Source organism: Pristiophorus japonicus, chromosome 28 (genome assembly GCF_044704955.1).
Source record: "Pristiophorus japonicus isolate sPriJap1 chromosome 28, sPriJap1.hap1, whole genome shotgun sequence".
Classification (NCBI taxonomy): domain Eukaryota; kingdom Metazoa; phylum Chordata; class Chondrichthyes; family Pristiophoridae; genus Pristiophorus; species Pristiophorus japonicus.
The window spans coordinates 12,606,890-12,628,925 of NC_092004.1; the positions used below are offsets into that span (position 1 = coordinate 12,606,890).

Sequence of the window (22,036 nt, forward strand, 5' to 3'; positions counted from 1 at the left end):
AAAAATCCATGAAACCCTTTGTTCTGCGGAGTGAAGTGCCTGGATCCAGTCTTGAGGCTTCCTCCCCGCTGGCGTTAATAAAGGCCGCATTGGCGTTGGAACCGACTCTGAGTGTTGAGTGATTCTTCTCATAAAATACGAGCACTAACAGTGGCGTACTCGGCAGGATTTCCCGGAGTCGCTGGATGCTCTTGGAAAAACCCGGGTGAGTATAAAAAACGATTTTTAATTAAAGGGTGCGGAAGGTGCAAGCTGGTTGATCGACACGAGGAGACGGTCTAATATCTCAAACGCCTAGCCTGAGCCTGAATTAAGAGGAGTTTTGTCCCACGTAACGGCCAGGAACCAAGTAGGCGGAGGGAACACAATTAGAGCGTTGGATCGTGATACTGAAAGTCATCGTCCGCACCCAACTGAGTAATTTGAAATATACCCCTGGGTAGAACCAAGTGGTGTACAGCGGCTAACGGAATCCAAACCCGTGAACAGAGTCGGACCAACGGGCAGAGCGATGGTAGGTAGTCGTTAAGGATATGTAGACCAATGCGGGAATTGCTTAAACGCGTTTTAAGAATTGTATAAGTTTGTGTAACAGCAGACTTGTGACCTGACAGCAGGCCAGAGACGGTCTACTACAAGTTGTGCGAGTTAAAAGGCAAAGCTCTGAGAGTAGATTCCTAACGGTTCTAGTCCTATCCAGGAATGGCCAGATAAAGCAGATAAACTCGAGTGGGAATCAGAAGGGTCCCTTAACCGCCATCTGGCGGAAAAGCAAAATAAACTAATGGAGAAAATTATTAGAGCAGGGTGGGATCCTCATGACCTGCCAGCAGCCCAACGGGAATGGTGGGAGAAGGAACGGAAAAACCAATACTGGTAGTCCACTACAAAAGTTATGTGAGGAATTATTTAGATAAAACTACGAATTCCCTGAAAGGTCATGGATCCAAAAATAGAGCCGGCCAAAACAATTAATAGGAAAGAAGAGCGACTGTTGTAAATGTCTGGTCGTTGATTGAGTGTCCCTGTGTGATTTTGTGAATGCGGAATGAATTTTTATGTTGTCATGTTTCTGAAAGCCTGGTTGGAAGAGGAATGCAAGTGTCTGTTTATTTTAGCTAACACTTTGTAGTGTTGTCCTGTATGTGGGAAGTTTTAAGACATTTTAAGTTAGAAACGCAGGTGTGGATTTATTCGGATGATAAGTTACGGAGCTAGGAAATGTACAAAGGATAGGTCTGTTGAGAAAAAGATAAAAAATACATGGTCCCGGTGGTTAAAAAAAAAGAGGAATTTACTTGTCGAAAGAAAATATGCAATGATAAAAATTTATTTTACAAAGTTTGAATTGGGATTTTGAGATATTCAGATAAGGCACAGAAAATACTGACGTGGATTCAAAAAAAAAATTATTAAATAAAATCTGATCAGGTCAAACTCCTGGGCGAGTGGCGAGCTATCTGCAAAGGTGTAAAAGGAACTTTTGAAAAATGTTAAAAACAGCAAGCTTTAGCAGTTCAGAAGAGACATTTTAACGACTTTGAAACTGGAGCATTTTTAGTTAACGAAAAGCAGCCCTCAAACCCTCAAAACTTGTTCCATTCCAGTTATGGAGAAAAGAAAAGATAAAGAAAGCACTTTGAAAAAAAACAAATGATTTTCAATTAACAAATGTGTTTGTGATGGAAAAAGACATAACTTACAAAATACTAGTTGATGTTTGCTGTGAAAAAGATATTGGTTTAATTAGAAGAAAAAAAATTGTAAGAGGTAAAAAAACACTCTACATGGATTCGAATTTTAAATTATGAGAAAGTTTCAATGCAGTTTGAAAAAAATTCCAACATGGACAGTGTTTATCAAGAAAAGTCCCGAACAGTCTAAACAAGCAGGAGCGGTTTGAAGTTAACGAGGAGAAAATCTAAGCTATGCGAAATCAGCACAGAAAAAAAAAACTGGGAATTAGAGAATATTACTGAATTCTTAAATTCTTATAGAAAATGGAACTGGCACAGAAGTTTAGATTTTGTGCTGAGAGAGAAGTTTAAAAAAAAATTTAATTTCAGTTCACAAAATTGCTATTAAAAATGTGTGGTCTCGTTTTAAATCAATTAAAAAAAAGAGAATTTTTCGGATGATTACGTGAAGTCACGTAATGACATCAGGCTTTCTTACAAAACTGTAAAGGAGTTAACCCTCTCCATTGACAGCTGTTTTATACTTGACATTATTAATTTGGATTTCTTAATAAAATAAAGAAGACTCACCTGACAGACAGAGGAAATGGTGCGATATTCAGAATAAAAATAAAATGGAACTAGCTGGTCAGGATTTAAAAGCTAAGATAAACAGGCTGGAAGAGATGTTTAAAAAAAAAAACGGGACCAGACGGATAGTGCAGTTCGCAGCGAAAGCATCATCACCTATGGCAATAAAGCCAATGTACCGCACGGTGGGTAGGTGTAATCCACAAACCCAACCTAACGGTAAAGCAGAGAGCGATGTTTGGAGGAATAATGGTGGCATTGGTGTTGATTGGAGTTTGGATAATATTTTGATGGGTCATCGTGCAGACTCAAGCACAGCAGGCTCAAACGCAAAACCGACGGCAGCCCAGAAAGGAACATGAAGTGATATAGATGGTACGACTATAAAGAATATGGTTAACCTAATCCTTACCTTCGATTCCACAGAGTGACAGTGACACTAGTAGACCAGAACCTAACACCTGGTGACGACCAGGCTGTCTGTTTAAAATTTTCAGATAAAACACTCACCAAGATGGGACCGCAGTGGTGACTTCGACTATGGGGACTCATGATACTGGTAACCTCAAGACTCACGCAAACATTGGATGATACCAACGGATTGCAGCGCACTCAGCAAATAAACAACTATATGAACTATGGAGTCCTGTTAAATTTAACGGATGGAATGTGCATCCCAGCAGCCAAGGACTGGAGCAAGGACAGGACTTATTTTAATGCATGGTTACAAGTAAATCCTAACAAGAACCGGGTATTTATACAATGCTCCATGGGTATAAGGTGTAGCTGCATTAAACGGAGGGATGTCAAAGGGCCCGATGAATATACTTTCGGCATAATTTGCATGGCTCCGGGACAGTCCCAGCAATCAGTCATCTGTAAAAAGTGAGTGGGGCTGTGTTGGTACTACGAGAAGGTAGGGGCGGCTGCAATATCATTGTATGTATGCTTCTCACCCCCTTCGACACCTCACCCCATAAGGACCACTACATTGCCCGAGGAAATGCCTTGTCCCATAACTACTAAGGGACCAGAAAATGGTATTGTAATGTACAACGCAGTGGAATTATTGTATGATAATGTTAAACATGAAATTGTGCCTGTCCTGATCAATATTTCAGGCATGCAGATGACGGAATACTGTACGGAACAGTCAAGGAAAATGTACACTGTATTAAGTAAAGTTGTAATGCAGCAGGCTGCCGATGCAATGGGTGCCAGTAGATTCCGAGGAGAGAGGTCAGCCCCCAGGATAAAGGGGGAATTAGTTAATTTTTTTGCCACCGTTTTCAATACAGGGACCTCCGTAGTAAACTCGATAGACATACAAGGGTTAAATGAAAAGGTGGAGCAAAATCAGGAAGACCAAGCCAACCTAGGAATGGAGCGTGCCGAAATCCAGTTAGATGGCATCTCAGTCCTGGAAGCTCACGCCAAAACTATCAACGACCTCATTGATAGAGAAAAATAAGATACAGGAAAGCAAAGATGGGCAAATCTGTCACGCTTATGGTCTGTGGATGGTGTGGCAGATCCGCCACAATCTCGACCAGATCCAACGCGGGGAAGTACCCGATTGGATAGTCAGTTCACATTTAGCTCAGTTGGCTAACTCGAGGGGGACACTGGTTAATTGTACTCTGAAGGGACTTACCCGAGTATACCCAGCAATTCCAGATTGCCAGATGGGTCGGACTACTGGGATAGGGATAGTCCTGATGATCCCTATAGCCACGCCAGACTCAGGGCCGTTCCCCTTGCAGCAATCTGGAGCATATCGGAGTAATACAGAAAAAATTCTCCATCCGATACTATCTGACCACCACCTCCGCCGTTCGTCGAAACGACATACTTACTGGGATTTCCGGAATGGAATGCAAGCAAGGGTGGGAGATCACAGTATGCCCTCACCCAGTAGGCCGAGTTGAGCTAGGCGAGTGCTGGTTTAACCAAACCGACGGGTGCGTACTAGAAATAGTGCCCGCACACAGGCACTTCGCGAGAGCAGGCTACGGAGGGAATGGAAGATACTGCATCTCTACCACAGAGCTTTCATACCAGTATAATGACCTGCAGTGCCCTATACCACAGTCAAACATTTGTTATACGCTACTACGACCTGTCACGATTGGGCAAGCGCATATCACCCAGGTTAGGCGCCAGAAGCCCGAAGTTATTAATGTAACCAATCAGCTCCATGATCATTTGCTGGATTACGAAGAGCCAGATCAGGTCCCTATCCCACATCTAACCGAAGTATTACGAGAATTAAGGCTCAGGGTAAGTCAATCCCTAAAGCTCTACCACCATTGCAAACTAAAATCAAAGTACTGGAAGAAGATATCGAAATAGACTTACAATGTCAGAGTTGATGGAGAAAGGTCTGGGACTGGGGAATACATGTGAACATCCATCCTTGGATTTGAATAATTTCACACATACTTGTCGATATACAATTGATCTTAGCAATAACATGGGGCATAATGGCCTGCCAGGCATGCAGGCACCATGAACAACGAAGAGGGACCCATGACCGGTCCCCAAATACTAAACAGGCCTATCTAGTAAAGGGGAAGGAGGATAAGACCTTTGTCAATTTGATCTAAGCGTCCGGGACTCCTGAAACCACGTGACTAGCCAGCACGTTGAGGCAGGAAGTACCGGGCCGTGCACAAAAACTAACAAGTGTAGGGCTGTCGGTTAAAGGGGGACTATGACTTGCCCCTTTACCGAAAGGAGGAAATTGTTGTAGGCATTAGGCACCTGCTGAATATATCAAAACCTAGAGCAACGGACCCTGTAGCATAAGGTTAGAACTACACCTGTAGTATAAGGTTAGAACTAAATATGTAACTCTAATACCATAAAATGGCTATCTGTGAGGCCTCAAGGGATTTCTGTTAGCTGAATTAGACCGCATTCTTGGAAACTGATAATTATTGTTTCCCACACACAGGACTAACAAGCTAATCAGCCAAGCCTCGGGACTAAATGTTCTGCTGGAAGGAAGAACAATACGACTCTGTAACAGGATTAAGATAAGAAGGCTACCAAAGACAGCACCCAAGGACAGAAAAATAAGGAGTGCCTGGAACATGTTACATGAGTCGTTCCTAGAACACACCCCTTAGCAACACATCTCTTAGCAACACATCTCTTAGCAACACATGAGCCACTTTATGTTTAGAAACGAACTCTATCTATTGGTCTAATTGAATTTATAATCTATATGATTGGATAGTATCCAGCAGAAATGGCGCTGATGTAACTGTAGTAAACTGTTGTAAAACATATAAAAAATCCATGAAACCCTTTGTTCGGTGGAGAGTGGAATGCCTGGAGTTAACTAGATGATCTCTCCCCACCGTTGTAATAAAGGCTGCATTGGTGTTGGAACCGACTCTGAGTGTTGAGTGATTCTTCTGACAAAACACTAACACTATCAGATGTGGTATATTTGGATTTCCAGAAGGCACTCAATAAGGTGCCTCATAACAGGTTACTGCACAAGATAAAAGTTCACGGTGTTGGGGGTAATATGTTGTCATCAATGGAGGGTGGGCTAACTAACAGAAGACAGAGAGTCGGGATAAATGGGTCAGTTTCCGGTTGTCAAATGGCAACCAGTAGGGTGTCACCGGGATTACTGCTGGGACCTCAACTATTTACAATATATATTAATGACTTGGATGAAGGGAACGAGTGTAATTTTTCCAAGTTTGCTGATGATACAAAGATGGGTGGGAAAGCACATTGTGTGGAGGACAGAAATAATCTGCAACGTTATGTAGATAGGCTAAACAAATGGTGTATAATCTGGGAAAGTGTGAGATTATCCACTTGGGCAGAAAAAATTAAAATACAATGTATTATTTAAATGGAAAAGTATTACAAAATGCTGCAGTACAGAGGGACCTGGGGGTCCTTGTGCATGAAACAAAAAAGTTAGTATGCAGATACGCAAATAATTATGAAGGCAAAGAAATGTTGGCTTTTATTGCAAAGAGAATGGAGTATAACAGCAGGGAAGTCCTGCTCCGATTGTGCAGAGTATTGGTGAGACCACACCTGGAGCACTGCGTACAATTTGGATCTCCTTATTTAAGGCGGGATATACTTGCATTGGAGACAGTTCAGAGAATCTTCACTAGTTTAATTTCTGAGATGAAAGGGTTGACTTATGAAGATAGGTTAAGCAGGTTGGGCCCTATACTCCTTGGCGTTTAGAAGAATAAGAGATGATCTTATTGAAATATATGATACTGAGGGGGTTTGACAAGGTAGATGCAGAGAGGATGTTTCCACTTGTGGGGGAATCTAGAACTAGGGGCATAGTTTAAGAAAAAGGGGCAGCCGATTTAGAACTGCGATGAGGAGAATTTCCATCTCTCGAAGTATCGTACATCTTTGGATTCTCTACTCCAGAGAGCTGTGGAGGCTGGGTCATTGAATATATTTAAGGTGAAGATAGACAGATTTTTGCGCGATAATGGTGTGAATGGTTATGGGGAGCGGGCAGGGAAGTGGAGCGATGCCCAAGATCAGATCAGCCATGATCTTATTAAATGGCTGGAGTGGTCAAAGGCCTACTCCTGCTCCAATTTCTTATGTGTTTTAAAGTGTGAAGTATAGATGCAATCATAATCAACATATTTTTATCTGACTATTTTCCCATTGATTAATTTGTCAAATATCCTGAATATTAAACTCCACCCAAGTTATCGTGGCAATCAGTATCAACAGAAAGAAAGCCCAACTGTCAGAATGAAGAATATTCAGTCTGGGACAGCAGCAGAATCTAAACCCTGCAGTCACTTGTGAACTCGCTGGTGTCTCAGCAGGTTGGATGACTGCATGAATCCCTTCCCACATTCGGAGCAGGTGAACGGCCTCTCCCCAGTGTGAACTCGCTGGTGTCTCAGCAGGATCGATGATGTAGTGAATCTCGTCCCACAGTCAGAGCAGATGAATGATCTCTCCCCAGTGTGACTGCGCCAATGAACTTCCAGATCAGATGGGAAATTGAATCCCTTCCCACAGTCTCCACATTCCCACGGTTTCTCCGTAGTGCGGGTGACCTTGTGTCTCTCCAGGTTGGGCGATCAGTTTAAGCCTGGTCCACACACAAAACACGTGTACGGTTTCTCCCCACTGTCAATGCTGCAATATTTATTCAGGCCGTGTAACTGGTTGAAACTCTTTCCACAGTCAGTGCACTGGAAAACTCTTACTCTGGTGTGTGTGTCTCAGTGCTTTTCCAGTCACATTGATGTTTGAAATGTGTTCCGACAGACAGAACAGACAAACGTTTTTCCTTCCACATTCAAACGCCGATGATATTCAGGTCCTGAGGAGTCGAGTGATGCTATCAGATCTTGACGTGATGGTTAGATTGAGTTTCCCGTCTGCAAATCATGCCCATTGAATACCCTGGAGAAGGAGTTTACTAAAATTATTACTGCAAGTACAGGACACAAATTCAGAACAAAAAATTCTAGATCCTATGGAACATTCTTTCCTCTCTTGTTCATCCCACAGCAGTAAATTCCTGCCCCATACACTCTTCCCCGTCACTGTCCTGAAATTAAAACTCATCGCACGTCTGAAGGCAGCTTGTCCTCCGCTCCCAATTATCATCACCAACTCTGGCATGGTTCAGTTCTACAGTCACTGGTTCTCCTCCCTCTCCCCCTCTCCTCCTCCCGCTGAAGGTGCTGACTCTGGCTGGGTTCAGTTCTACACTCACTGGTTCCCCTCCCCTGAAGGTGCTGGCTCTGGCTGCGTTCAGTTCTGCACTGACTAGTTCCCCTCCCCTGAAGGTGCTGACTCTTGCTGGGTTCAGTTCTGCACTCACTGGTTCCCCTTCCTCTCCTCCCCTGAAGGTCTGACTCTGGCTGGGTTCAGTTCTACACTCACTCGTTCCCCTCCACTGAAGGTACTGACTCTGGCTGGGTTCAGTTCTACATTCACTGGTTCTCCTCCCCTAAAGGTGCTGACTCTGGCTGGGTTCATAGAAACATAGAAAACAGCTGCAGGAGTATGCCATTCGGCCCATCAAGGCTGCACCACTATTCAATAAGATCATGGCTGACCAATCACCTCAGTACCCCTTTCCTGCTTTCTCTCCATGATCACTTTAGCCATAAGTGCAATATCCAACTCTCTCTTGAATATATCCAATGGACTGGCATCAACAACTCTCTGTAGAAGAGAATTCCACAGGTTAACAACTCGGAGTAAAGAAGTTTCTCCTCATCTCGGTCCTAAATGGCTTACCCCTCATGCTTAGACTGTTCCCCTGGTTCTGGATTTCCCCAATATCACGAACATTCTTCCTGCATCTAACCTGTTACGTTGCGTCAAATTTTGTTATGTTTCTATGAGATAGCCTCTCATTCTTCTAAAATCCAGTGAATACAGGCCCTGTCAATCCAGTCTCTCCTCATATGTCAGTCCTGCCATCCCGGGCATCAGTTTGGTGAACCTTCGTTGCACTCCCTCAACAGCAAGAATGTCCTTGCTCAGATTAGGAGACGAAAACTGCACACAATATTGCAGGTGAGGCCTCACCAAGGCCCTGACCAGCTGCAGCAAGACCTCTCTGCTCCTAACTCATATTGCCTAGCTATGAAGGCCAATATGCTATTTGCCTTCTTCACCACCTGCTGCACCTGCATGCCAACCTTCAATGATTGATGTACCATGGCACCCAGGTCACGTTTCAACTCCCATTTTCCTCATCTTCCGCCATTCAAATAATATACTGCCTTAATGTTTTTGCCACCAAAGTGGATAACCTCACATTTATCCACATTATACTGCATCTGCCATGTAGTTGCCCACTCACGTAACCTGTCCAAGTCACCCTGCAGCCTCGTAGCATCCTCCTCATAGCTCTCACCGCCACCCAGCTTCGTGTCATCTGCAACCTTGGAGAAATTACATTCAATTCCATCATCTAAATCATTGATGCATATTACAAATAGCTAGGGTCCCAGCACTGATCCCTGGCAACTCCACTCGTCACTGCCTGCCGTTCTGAACAGGACCCATTAATCCCGACTCTCTGCTTCCTATCTGCCAACCAGTTCTCTATCCAGCTCAATACATTACCCACAATACCATGGCCAAAACTCATTGGTCGGCTGAAAAGGGATTGATATTGTTTCTGTCACACATTTGTACAATGGGGCAGTTTTAAATTGCATGGGTAGGATAGACTCAACACCTTGTGAGTCACTCTCTGGTACTGTGATTCAGTGTGGGATTGACAGGTGTGTAAAGGACCGATACTGTCACTCACTCTCTGGCACTGTGTGTCAGTGTTGGATTGGCAGGTGTGTATAGGACAGACACTGTCACTCACTCTCTGGTACTGTGTGTCAGTGTGTGATTGACAGGTGTGTATAGGACAGACATTGCCACTCACTCTGGTACTGTGTGTCAGTGTGTGATTGACAGGTGTGTATAGGACTGACACTGCCACTCAATCTCTGGTAATGTGTGTCAGTGTAGGATTGACAGGTGTGTATAGGACATACACTGTCACTCACTCTCTGGTACTGTGTGTCAGTGTGGGATTGACAGGTGTGTATAGGACAGACACTGTCACTCACTCTCGGGTACTGTATGTCAGTGTGTGATTGTCAGGTGTATATAGGACAGACACTGCCACTCATGCTCTGGTACTGTGTGTCAGTGTGTGATTGACAGGTGTGTGTAACACAGACACTGCCACTCACTCTCTGGTACTGTGTGTCAGTGTGTGATTGACAGGTGTATATAGGATAGACACTGCCACTCACTCTCTGGTACTGTGTGCCAGTTTGTGATTGATAGGTGTGTATAGGACAGACACTGTCACTCGCTCTCTGTTACTGAATGTCAGTGTTTGATTGACAGGTATGTATGTGACAGACACTGTCACTCGCTCTCTGGTACTGCGTTTCAGTGTGTGATTGACAGATGTGTATAGGACAGACACTGTCACTCACTCTCTGATACTGTGTGTCAGTGTAGGATTGACAGGGGTGTTTAGGAAAGACACTGCCACTCACTATCTGGTCAGATATATCAGTTACGAATTGTTGTTGACTATGGGATAGATAGTGTACCTATCACTCTCTGTTACTGTGTGGCAGTGTTTGATTGCCAGTGGAATACAATCTGTAAATAAATTAACTCCCACTCTCTAATACAGTGTGACCAAACTGTAGATATATTATTATTCCAAAAATGAACTATATTTTATTCTCTGATAATGTGCGTCAGTGTGGGATTAAGGGAGAATATAGGAAAGAAACTGCCACTGTCACTCTCTGGTACTGTGTGTCATTGTCAGATTGACTGCTTAATATGGGATAGACACTGTACCTCTCATTCTCTGATATTGCTATCAGTATGGCATATATTGGTTAACATAGGATAGATATTGCATCTCTCAATCACTGGTACAGTGAGGCAGAGTTGGATTGCCAGGTGAGTTTTTTTAAATAAATACTGCTCCTGTTTTTCCCTCATTCTATGTGACAGATTCTAATGACAGGTGAGTGTTGAATAGATACTGCCTCTGTCATTCTCTGATACTATGTGACAGGTGACTGTTGGATAGATAATGTCTCTGTCATTCTCTGACACTACGTGACAGGTGAATGGTGGATAGATACTGCCTCTCTCATTCTCTGACACAATGTGACAGCTGAGTGTTGGATAGATACTGCCTCTCTCATTCTATGTGACAGATTCTGATGGCAGGTGAGTGTTGGATAGATACTGCCTCTGTCATTCTCTGACAATATGTGACAGTTGAGTGTTGGATAGATACTGCCTATCTCATTCTCTGATATTTTGTAACAGGTGAGTGTTGGATAGATATTGCCTCTCTCATTCTCTGATACTATGTGACAGGTGAGTGTTGGATAGATACTGCGTCTCTCAATCTCTGACACTGTATGACGGGTGAATATTGGATAGACCGCCTCACTCATTTTATGACAATATGTGCCTCGTGAGTGTTGGATTGATACTGCCTCTTTCATTCTCTGATAATATGTCAAAAATTCCGATTGACACATGAGGGTAAGATGGAAACTGCCACTTTCAATCTGCGGTGTGGTGTCTGTGTGGGACTTACTGGTAATTATAGGATAGATGCTGACACTTTCACTCTCTGATCTACGAACTTGTAAATATAGAATGAATATTGTGCGTGTCTGGTATGGTGGATTTGACTCTCTATCTGCCCATCTCTGGTATGTGAATGAGAATTTTACTCTGTATGTCAGTTTCTGAGACAAGAACGTGGGTTTTATCCTGTAGCTGTCAATTTTTGGAAATTGCCTGTGGGTTTCATTCTGTATCTTTCCATTCCTGGTTTGTGAGTGTGTGTTTTGTGCTGTATCTGTCCATCTCTGTTCTGTGAATGTGAGCTCTAATCCATACCAATCATTCTCCAGTATGTTAGTATTGTTTTACTTTGTACCACCAATTCCTGATTGAGTAGTTGTTTCAATTTCGAACTGTCAACTTGTTTTATGGAGGTGAGTGTTTATGCTGAATCTGTCGGTCTCTGGTAAATGAGTCTGAGTTTTACTCTGTATCTATCTGTCCCTGGTATGTGAGTGTGGGCCTTTCTCTGTATCTCCATTTCTGTTATGGGAGCCTGGGTTTTATTCTGTACCTGTCAAGTTCTGATATGTGAGTGTGGGCCTGACTCTATAATTGCCAGTTTCTGCTTTATTGAGAGTGGGCTTTCCTTTGTACCTGTCAGTTACTGGTATGGAAGAGAGATATTTACCCTGTACCTGTGACATGGGCATTTCATTGTATGTCAATTTATGTAATGGGAATATCAATTTTAACATCTCAGCCTCTGATACATGAGTGTGTGTTTTTACTGTATCTCTCAGTCTCTGATATCCAAGTGTGTATTTTTCAGTTACTGTCATGTTTTGGTACATGAGTCTGGGGTTTAATCTGTGCTTCTCAATTTCTGCTAAGTTAGTCATTTTTAATCTGTACCTATTGTTCCTGCTATTTGATTGTATGTTTTCGACTGTACCTGTCAGTTCCTGCTATGTGAGTGTGGAATTTACTCTGTATCTGCTAGTCTCTGGTATGTGAACGTGAGTAGCAATTTTACTATTTACCTGTATTTCTCTGATATGTGAGTGAAGATTTTCCCTTCTACCTGTCATTTTTCTGATGTGTGTGTGTGGGTATTACTTTGCCCCGATCAGTTCCTGCGATGCAAGTAACAATTTTACTCTACAGCCTTTCAGTTTTCCGACATGTGCACATGGGATTTGCACTTCACCTGTCATTCTCTGGTATGTAAGTGGGGATTTTATTCTTTTACTGTCACTTTCATATATGTGGGTGTGTGTTGTATACTGTATCTGCCAGTCTGTGGTATGGGAATGTGGGGTTTATTCTGCACCTGTCATCTTCTGGTATGTTCGGGGGTTTAAATACTGAATCTGTCAGATTCTGAAATATGAATATGACTTTTGCTCTGTACCCATCAGCTTCTGATATGCGAGTGTGGTTTATACTTTCTGTTTGACATATTTTCCGATCGGTGATTGTGTGTCTTATGCTCTACCTGCCAGTTTCTTGCAAGTGAGTGTGGGTGTTTAATGTACTTGTCAATGGTGAAACAGCATCTGATTCTACGGCTCCATGTGGCTGTAAGATTCACAATGTAACTCTGCCACTTGGGATCACTGTGGGACTGACAGCATCTGCTGCCTGTGACAATAGGATTGAGGCCAGTTCTGTGTCTCTGCGCTCTGTAAGTGATAATCTACTTACTGTGTGTGAGAAGGAGCTGACTGCACTGTTCCTTGTGTTCCGGGTGGAGGAAAGGCCACATTGGTTCTGGCTGGTTGAAGAATTTTGCTCTGAGAATATTAATACGACAACATTATTAGTTCAAAGATATGGATGCGGGGGAGATTATGATGTATCTGAGGGATTGACAATGTAACTCTCGATCACCAGCAACACGGTTCTGGAGAACTCAGCTCACCGAAACAATATAAACCGTCATTAAAATATCTTCTCCCACACTCCTCTCCTGGTGCCTGCAATACATGCACTTTGTGAAACTCCCCACATCCTCTCTGTCAGGTTGTGTTTCCACTGCTCACTGCCCAAGAACAACAGAAACGGTAAGATTGGAACTGAATCAGGAAAATTCACTGCTCATTTGGGGAAAGAAAACAGCAATGATTTGAAAGCACGAGGTGGTTTACTTTCTCTGTTACATTACATTGTCCACACATAGCCCGAGAATGACCTCTCCCTTCCTCCACTCACTCCATGTTCCAGAACTTGTTCCTGCTCCACTCTGCCTCTTGCACACAGCTCCCAACGGAACTAAACCAGGAACGTTCACTACTGGTTTGGAGAGAGAAAGCAGCAATGATTGTAAATAGCAGATTCTGCCCATTCTGTCTCCCTTACCCTGGGCACACACTGTCCACACACAGCCCGAGAATGGCCTCTCCCTTCCCCCACTCACACCATGCACTGAGACTGGTTCTTGCTCCGACTCTGCCTCTTACACACAGCCCCCGACTCCCCCTGAACTCCCCCGGGACTCAATGCTGATCTCTGAGCCCATCAGAGGACATGCTCCCAAAGTGTTGTGCTGCTTTAAGGAGGCTGCTGTTCATTGCCTCACCCCGGGGCCATGGTGTCTCCTTTCCTGGCTGTTTTGAACCATCTTCTTCCGCTCACTGAGTGAATGGCGATCACAGACAGGGCTGGCGGAGGGGAGGGCGTATGCGCTCTTCTGGTCACTGGGAATTGACACAAGGTGCAGGGCTGAACTGCGCATGCGCAGCTCTCTGCGATAATTGAGACAGTAAAAATCAAAATTCACTTTTCCAGATTCACTTTTATCAGAATCGGAGCAAAGAAACTGGGCCTGGGGGGAAAGGATAGAGAATGTTTAAATCTGGGAGTCGTGTACCCTGGAGCTGCTCAATTTGGAATCATTCCGTGCAGGGTGTTGCTCTCCATGAGCCCGGCTTCACAAAGCCTTCCTGCAGAAACATTGGAGGGATGAGGGAGTGGGAATGCTTGCTGGGACGGTGCAGAAGTTAATATCTGACAGAAACATTCGGAGATCAGTTTAATTAGAGTAAAACACTCGGTCACTGAGAGTAATATCGAACTGGATAATCAAGGGGCTAGAGGGAGGGAGGAACTTAGTACACTCAATATCCCTAATGAAGTAGTACTCGGTAACATAATAGGACTAAAGGCAGACAAGTCGCCTGGACCTGATGGCTTACAACCTAGGATCTTAAGAGAAGTGACTGTAGAGATAGTGAATGCATTAGTTGTAATTTACTAAAATTCCCTGGATTCTGGGGCAGTCCCAGCAGATTGTAAAACTGCAAATGTAATGGTTCTATTGAAAAAAAGGCCGCAGACAACAAGCAGGAAACTGTAGACCAGTTAGCCTACTACCTGTCGTTGCGAAAATGCTGGAGTCCATTATTAAGGAAGCAGTAGCTGGACATTTGGAAAAGCATGATTCAATCAAACAAAGTCAGCATGACTTTATGAAAGGGAAATCAGGTAGGACAAATTTACTGGAGTTTTTTACGATGTAAAAAGCAGGATGGATAAGGGGGAACCAGTGGATGTGGTGCATTTGGATTTCCAGAATCCATTCGATAAGGTGCCACATAAGAGGTTAACTGCAAAAGATAAAAGCTCATGGGGTTGGTGGTACTATATTTTCATGGATTGAGGATTGGTTAACGAACTGAAAATAGAGTCGGGATAAATGCGTCATTTTCCAGTTGGCAAATTATGACTAGTGTGATGCCACAGGGATCAGTGCTGTGTCCTCAACTATTTACAATCTATTTTAATGACTTGGATGAAGGGACCGAGTTTAATGTAGCCAAATTTGCTGATGATACAAAGACGAATGGGAGAGAAAATTGTGAGGACACATAAAATCTGCAAAGGGATATAGACAGGCTAAATGTGTGGGTAAAAACTTGGCAGATGGAGTATAATGTTGGAAAATGTGAGGTTATGCGTTTTGGCAGAAATAATAGAAAAGCAAATTATAATTTAAATGGAGAACAATTGCAAAGTGCCACAGTATCGAGAAACCTGGGGTCCTTGTGCATGAAACTCAAAAATTTAGTATGCAGGTACTGCAAGTAATCAGGAAATATAAAACCAGAAATGTAAGCTGCAACTTTACAGGGTATTGCTGAGCCAACACCTGGAGTATTGTGTGTAATTTTGGTCTCACTATTAAAGAAAGCATATACATTGCACTGGACGCTGTTCAGAGGTTGATTCCGGAGATAAGGTGGTTGTCTTATGAGGAAGGTTGAGTAGGTTAGGCCGATACACATTGGAGGTCAGAAGAATGAGTGGTGATCTTATCGAAACACATAATGTAATGAGGCGGCTCGACAATGTGGATGCAGAGAGGATGTTTCCAATGGCGGGGGACACTAGAACTAGGGGGCATGATCTTAGTAGAAGGGTATCACCTATTTAGAACTGAGATGAGGAGAGATTTCTTCACTCAGTGTGTTCTCAATCTATGGAATTCTCTGCCCCAGAGACCTGTGGAGGCTGAGTCATTGAATATATTTAAGGCAGACGTCGACAGATTTTTGAGCGACAAGGGAATGAAGGGTTATGGGGAGCGGGCGGGGAAGTGCAGCTGAGTGCATGATCAGATCAGTCATGATATTATTGAATGGCGGAGCAGGTTCCAGGGGCCAAATGGCCTAGTCCTGCTCCGCTTTCTTATGTTCTTATGAGATAATAACTCTGGGACTGTACACAGGGATTCCAACCCTGGGACTGTACATGGGGAATCTAACCAAAAAAGAGAACAGCTCTGGGTCTTTCCTGTTACAATTGTCTGTGACGTAAACTGTAAGCTTAGCACTGAGCAGCGTCTTCAGGAGAGATAATGAGAAATCCGAGGTGGCCAGCGTGAGAATAAAATAACGAAGTTATTGCTTTACCAAGGAGGACCGGTTGGAAACAGACACAGACGCACCTCACGTCTCCCCTGCACCAAGGTGGCCGCGCACGCGCTCTGCTGCTCACTGAAGCAAAATGGCGAAACACTGCACCTACTTTTCTGTACAAAGATGTCCGCCGTACCCTGGGCCTTTGACAGGGAGGAAGCCCGGAAGCTGCAGTCGCCGATATTCAGGTTATTATTCCGGGCTTCCGGCGGGCACCAGTTGTTTATGAAGACTCCCCGGCTACCAGCTGGTTCATTACTGCCCTACGCCCCGCTGGAAACGGCCTCTTTTGTGCAGCAGATCTTCACCGCGTGCTCTGCGCCATTGCACGCACCACGCATGCACCAAACACAGCCTGTTTCCGCGCATGCGCACTGGGCACCTGTAGTCTGGGTGCAGCACATTCTGCGCCGCGGCGAATGCTGGGTAAACGCAGCGCCATTGAAAGTCGACTTAGTGACGCGAGGAGGACTTACTGTGACTGAAAGGCTGCAGTAGAGATTACAGCGTGCGGTGGCCAGGTCCGGAAATCGGCGCGGTCCCGGCCTGCAGGACCATCAGCAGGCTGGGGTCATCAGAGGGAGCAGCGTGCGGCGGCATACCACTGCAGGAGAGCGACGGCTGCCAAGTCAGGTCGCTGATTGCAGTGCGGGCAGGCACGGCAGGAGGTGCTAAGGAGCGGCAAGAGTTTGCAGAAGGAAGTGACTGCGGCCCAGGAAAGTCTTGTGAATCGGCGGCGCAAACGAGGCGAGAGCACTCGGTCCGTGCAGCAGAGCTGGTCTCCAGTAGTCTTGTGTAATCCTTGCCACTGGACCAAGACCTAGCTCTGTCAAGCCGATGTGGTGGCTTTGTGCAACAGCTACCACACGTTAAAAAAAAGTCCAAGCACAGGCATCCTGCATCCTCCAAGATATAGTTTGGGATCTGGAATATTAGTTCCTTCATTGAAACACCTGTGTACTCATTCTTTTTTGGCGTGGAAGCAAGTCATAAGAACATAAGTACATAAGAATAAGAACATAAGAATTAGGAGCATGAGTAGGCCATCTAGCCCCTCGATCCTGCTCCGCCATTCAAAAAGATCATGGCTGATCTGGCCGTGGATTCAGCTCCACTTACCCGCCCGCTAACCATAACCCTTAATTCCCTTATTGGTTAAAAATCTATCGATCTGTGACTTGAATACATTCAATGAGCTAGCCTCAACTACTTTCTTGGGCAGAGAATTCCACAGATTCACATCCCTCTGGGAGAACAAATTCCTTCTCAACTCGGTTTTAAATTGGCTCCCCCGTATTTTGAGGCTGTGCCCTCTGGTACTAGTCTCCCCGACCAGTGGAAACAACCTCTCTGCCTCTATCTTGTCTATCACTTTCATTATTTTAAATGTTTCTCTAAGATCACCCCTCATCCTTCTGAACTCCAACGAGTAAAGACCCAGTCTACTCAATCTATTATCATAAGGTAACCCCCTCATCTCCGGAATCAGCCGAGTGAATCGACTCTGTACCCCCTCCAAAGCTAGTTTATGCTTCCTTACGTAAGGTGATCAAAGCTTCACGCAGTACTCCAGGTGCAGCCTCACCAATACCCTATACAGTTGCAGAAGGACCTCTCTGCTTTTGTACTCCATCCTTCTCGCAATGAAGGCCAACATTCCATTCGCCTTCCTGATTAACTGCTGCACCTGAAAACTAACTTTTTGGGATTCATGCACAAGGACCCCCAGTTCCCTCTGCTCAAAAGGACTGCCTATGATGATAACTCTGATTGCATTGGGCACTGATTGTGGCAGTTAGACTTTGTTTCTGCTGATCGTAATAACTGAGCTGGAGATTAATGTTCTCTATAAATATTGAATATTTCAGCTTATTTCATACATCGTGTGTGGAATGTTTGATTTCTCCATAACAAGAGGAGAGTAATTAATGATCCCTTTCCTTCCATTTTAGGTCTATTCTTACTCTAGATTACTTCACTTCTCGCGCAGTTCATCTTTTAGCACATCAAATCCCAAACTGTTTTTGTTGTTGAGTATATGGCTTGTTGGCGTCATGGACTGAACCAGGTGAACACTCATTTGACATTCCTTTAAACCAACCATGTAAAGAACTATCTTGCTTAAGACTGGAAATCTGTTATTTTCTGTATTGTTTAACGATTTTTGAAAGTAGTTAGTAGAACTCTACACTTACTGAATGTGACCGCCTTTGAAAAGTTCTCGTCTTTCTAAATGCCTTTGCATATTTTGATGGGTTAGTTGATTATAATGACTTGTTACTAACATACCTTGCAGTATTTCTTACATCGATATAATTGTTTAACTACTTACTTTATCAGGTCTTTAGCTCCTCTATTGATCTCTGTTTCCTCTTGTGGGGGACCCTAGAACTAGGTGACATCGTCTGAGAATCAGGGGTCGTCCATTTAAAATGGAAATTAAGAGGAATTTCCTCTCTGAGGGTTGTGATTTTTTGAAATTCTCTATCCCCAGAGAGCAGCGGAGGCTGGAACATTGAATATATTTATCTTGGAGATAAACTGATTTTTGAAAGATGGGGAGTCAAGGGTTCTGGGGAGAGAGCAGGGAAGTGGAATTAAGGCCAAGATCAGATCAGCCAAGATCAGATCAGCCATGAAATTGTTGATTCAAGGGCTCAAGGGGCCAGATGGCCTACTTCTGCTCCTACTTCTTATGTTCTTAGCCTTGGTTAGTGTTCTGTATGTAAACCTGTAAATAACTTGTTCAACCACCATAGAGCTCATCCCCTGGAATCCCAACGGATCTCACAATCCCTTGGGACCTGCACCGAAGGAGGTCTCACAGGCTGGAGAGTCACTCTGGAGACCTGTAATAAACGACTAAGATCACACTTTACTTTGAGATAACAGTATCTGGTCTGACTCTTTATCCTACATAACAATGGCGACGAGATACAGATGACAAACCCCACCGCAACGATGCAGAGAACAGTGGGCATCCAGGAGAAATTTTCGGAGGGAGATGTTTGGGAAACCTTCGTGGAGTGAATCGACCAATACTTTGTGGCCAACGAGCTGGAAGGAGAAGCAAACGCTGCCAAACAAAGGCGATTCTCCTCACCGGTTACGGGGCACCAACGTATGGCCTCATGAAAAATCAGCTTACTCCAGCGAAAACCACAGAGAAATCCTATGATGAATTGTGCACACTGGTTCGGGAGCATCTTAACCCGAAGTAAAGCGTTCTGATGGCGAGGTACTGGTTCTACACGTACAAGAGGTCTGAAGGCCAGGATGTTGCGAGCTATGTCGCCGAGTTAAGATGCCTTGCAGGACATTAGGAATATGAAGGACAATTGGAGCACATGCTCAGGGGCTTCTTCTTACTCGACATTGGCCATGAAGTAATACTTCACAAAATTTGGACTGTAGAGAACCTAACCTGGAGTAAAGCCATAGCGAGAGCCCAGGCGTTCATCACCACCAGTAAATCTCACCGTGTTGATACAAGTACTGTGAACAAAGTAATGTTGTTTTTGAATCATAACATACAGGGCAGTCCCCACATGCATGCAGCTGCACGTCCGCAGATATCTCAGAGTCCACCATCAAGGGTGACGAATGCTCGGCCATTAACACCTTCTTGGCGCTGCTTGTATGATCATCGATTCCATTCATGCCACTTCAATGGCTACGTTTGCAAGTGCTGTAGAACAATGGGACACCTCCAATGTATGTACAGGCGAGCTGCAAAGCAGCATGTTACAGAGGAGGAGAGATCCACGGTGAATCACGATGAAACAGAACCTCAGACTGTGGAGGCAGAGGTATACGTGGTGCACACATTTGCCACAAAGTGTCCCCCGATAAAGCTGAAGGTTGAATTAAATGGATTGCCGGTGTCAATGGAGCTGGACACGGGCGCGAGCCAGTCCATTATGAGCAAAAAGCCTTCTGATAAATTGTGATGCAGCAAGGCCTCAAGGCCAGTCCTGACTCCCATTCGCACTAAATTGAGAACTTACAGAAAGGAACTGATTATCGTAATCGGCAGTGCTGTAAATGTCTCCTATGATGGAGTGGTGCACAAGTTCACACTCTGGCTGGTACCGGGCGCTGGTCCCAAGCTGCTCGGCAGGAGCTGGCTGGAGAAGATACACTGGAACCGGGATGACGTCCGAGCGCTCTCGTCCGTCGACAACACTTTATGTGCCCAGGTCGTAAACAAGTTCCCGTCGCTGTTTGAACCAGACATCAGGAAGTTCCAAGGAGCAAAAGTTCAGATCCATATAATTCCAGGGGTGCGACCCTTTCATCCCAAGTTGGGAGCAGTACTGTACAAGATGTGAGAGAGGGTGGAGATCGAGCTGGACCGGCTGCAATGAGAGGACATCATTTCAGGGAACAATTTCAACGAGTGGGCCAGTCCAATTGTTCTACTCCTCAAGGGAGATGGCACACTCAGAATCTGTGGTGATTACAAAGTAACTATGTATCATTTCTCCCTGCAGGATCAATACCCACATCTAAAGGCACACGAGCTTTTTCCGACGCTGGCGGGAGGAAAGATGTTCATGAAGATCGAATTGACATCTGCCTACATGACACAGGAGCAGGAGGAATTATCGAGGGCCTCACCTGCATCAACATGCACAAAGTTCTCTTCATTTACAATAGATGCCCGTTTGGAATTCGATCAACCGTGGCGATATTCCAGAGATACATGGAAAGTTTACTAAAGTCGGTCCCAAGCACTGTGGCCTTCCAGGATTACATCTTGGTTGCAGATCGGGACACAATAGAGCATTTGCAGAACCTGGAGGTGGTTCTTAATCGGCTTAATCACGTGGGGCTCAGGTTAAAATGCTGGAAGTGCGTTTTACTGGCGCCTGAAGTGGAGTTCCTGGGGAGAAGAATTGCAGTGGACGGCATCAGGCCCACAGATTCGGAGACGAAGCCAATCGAGAACGCACTGAGGCCACAGAACGTGACGGAGCTGTGGCGGTTCTAGTACTCCTGAACTACTTTGGTGACTTCTTATTGGGTCTGTTAGTACCATTGCACGCCTTACTGCGTAAAGGAGACGAATGAGTATGGGTTAAAAGCCAAGAAAATGCCTTTGTAAAAGCGAGAAAACTGTTATGCTCAAACAAATTGCTTGTGTTGTATGATCCATGTATGCGTTTGGTTCTCGCATGTGATATGTCCTCATTCTGTATCGGGCGTGTCTTGCAACAAGCTAATGAATCTGGGAAATTGCAACCGGTTGCTTATGCAACCACAAGTCTTTCGAAGGCTGAGAGGGCGTAAAGCATTTGTTTATGGGGTAAAGAAAATGCATCAATATCTGGGCTCAGATTTGAATTGGAAACAGACCATATGCCACTGATATGCCCTTTTTTATAAAGTATGGGGATAAATACGAATGTATCCACCCGCATCCAGAGATGGGAGATCACGTTGTCCACATACAACTACGTCATCCACCATGCGCCAGGCCAGGCACAGAAAACTGTGCCGATGCTCCCAGTAGACTCCCATTGCCCACCACGGGGTTGGAAATGGCACAGCCCGCAGATTTAGTCAAGGTAATGGAAGCATTCGAGAGTGAGCAATCACTTGTTACCGCCCGACGAATTAGAACCTGGATGAGCCAGAACCCCTTACTGTCCTTAGTAAAAAAACTGACGGGAGCTGTTCCAGTGTCCCATGAGAAATGCAGGAAGAAATATAGCCGCACCAGCGGCGCAAAGATGAAATGTT

The 22,036-nt window shown here is 44.5% G+C and overlaps 1 protein-coding gene and 1 long non-coding RNA gene across 2 annotated transcripts in view; one reads left to right on the top strand and one right to left on the bottom strand.

The window, feature by feature from the left end:
- Positions 1-6,248: 6,248 nt before the first annotated feature.
- LOC139239595 (uncharacterized) lies at positions 6,249-16,569 on the bottom strand. Its single transcript, XR_011588682.1, has 3 exons — positions 16,401-16,569; positions 13,080-13,168; positions 6,249-7,697 (listed from the first exon to the last, which is right to left on the bottom strand). It is a non-coding gene; the product is annotated as an uncharacterized lncRNA (long non-coding RNA).
- Positions 16,570-20,996: 4,427 nt separating this feature from the next.
- The window catches only part of LOC139239575 (zinc finger protein 79-like), a 31,157-nt gene continuing 30,117 nt past the window's right edge, over positions 20,997-22,036 (top strand). Inside the window, exon 1 of the mRNA XM_070868354.1 lies at positions 20,997-21,283. Coding sequence (XP_070724455.1) covers positions 20,997-21,283 — 287 coding nt within the window. The remainder of the gene's footprint in view (positions 21,284-22,036) is intronic.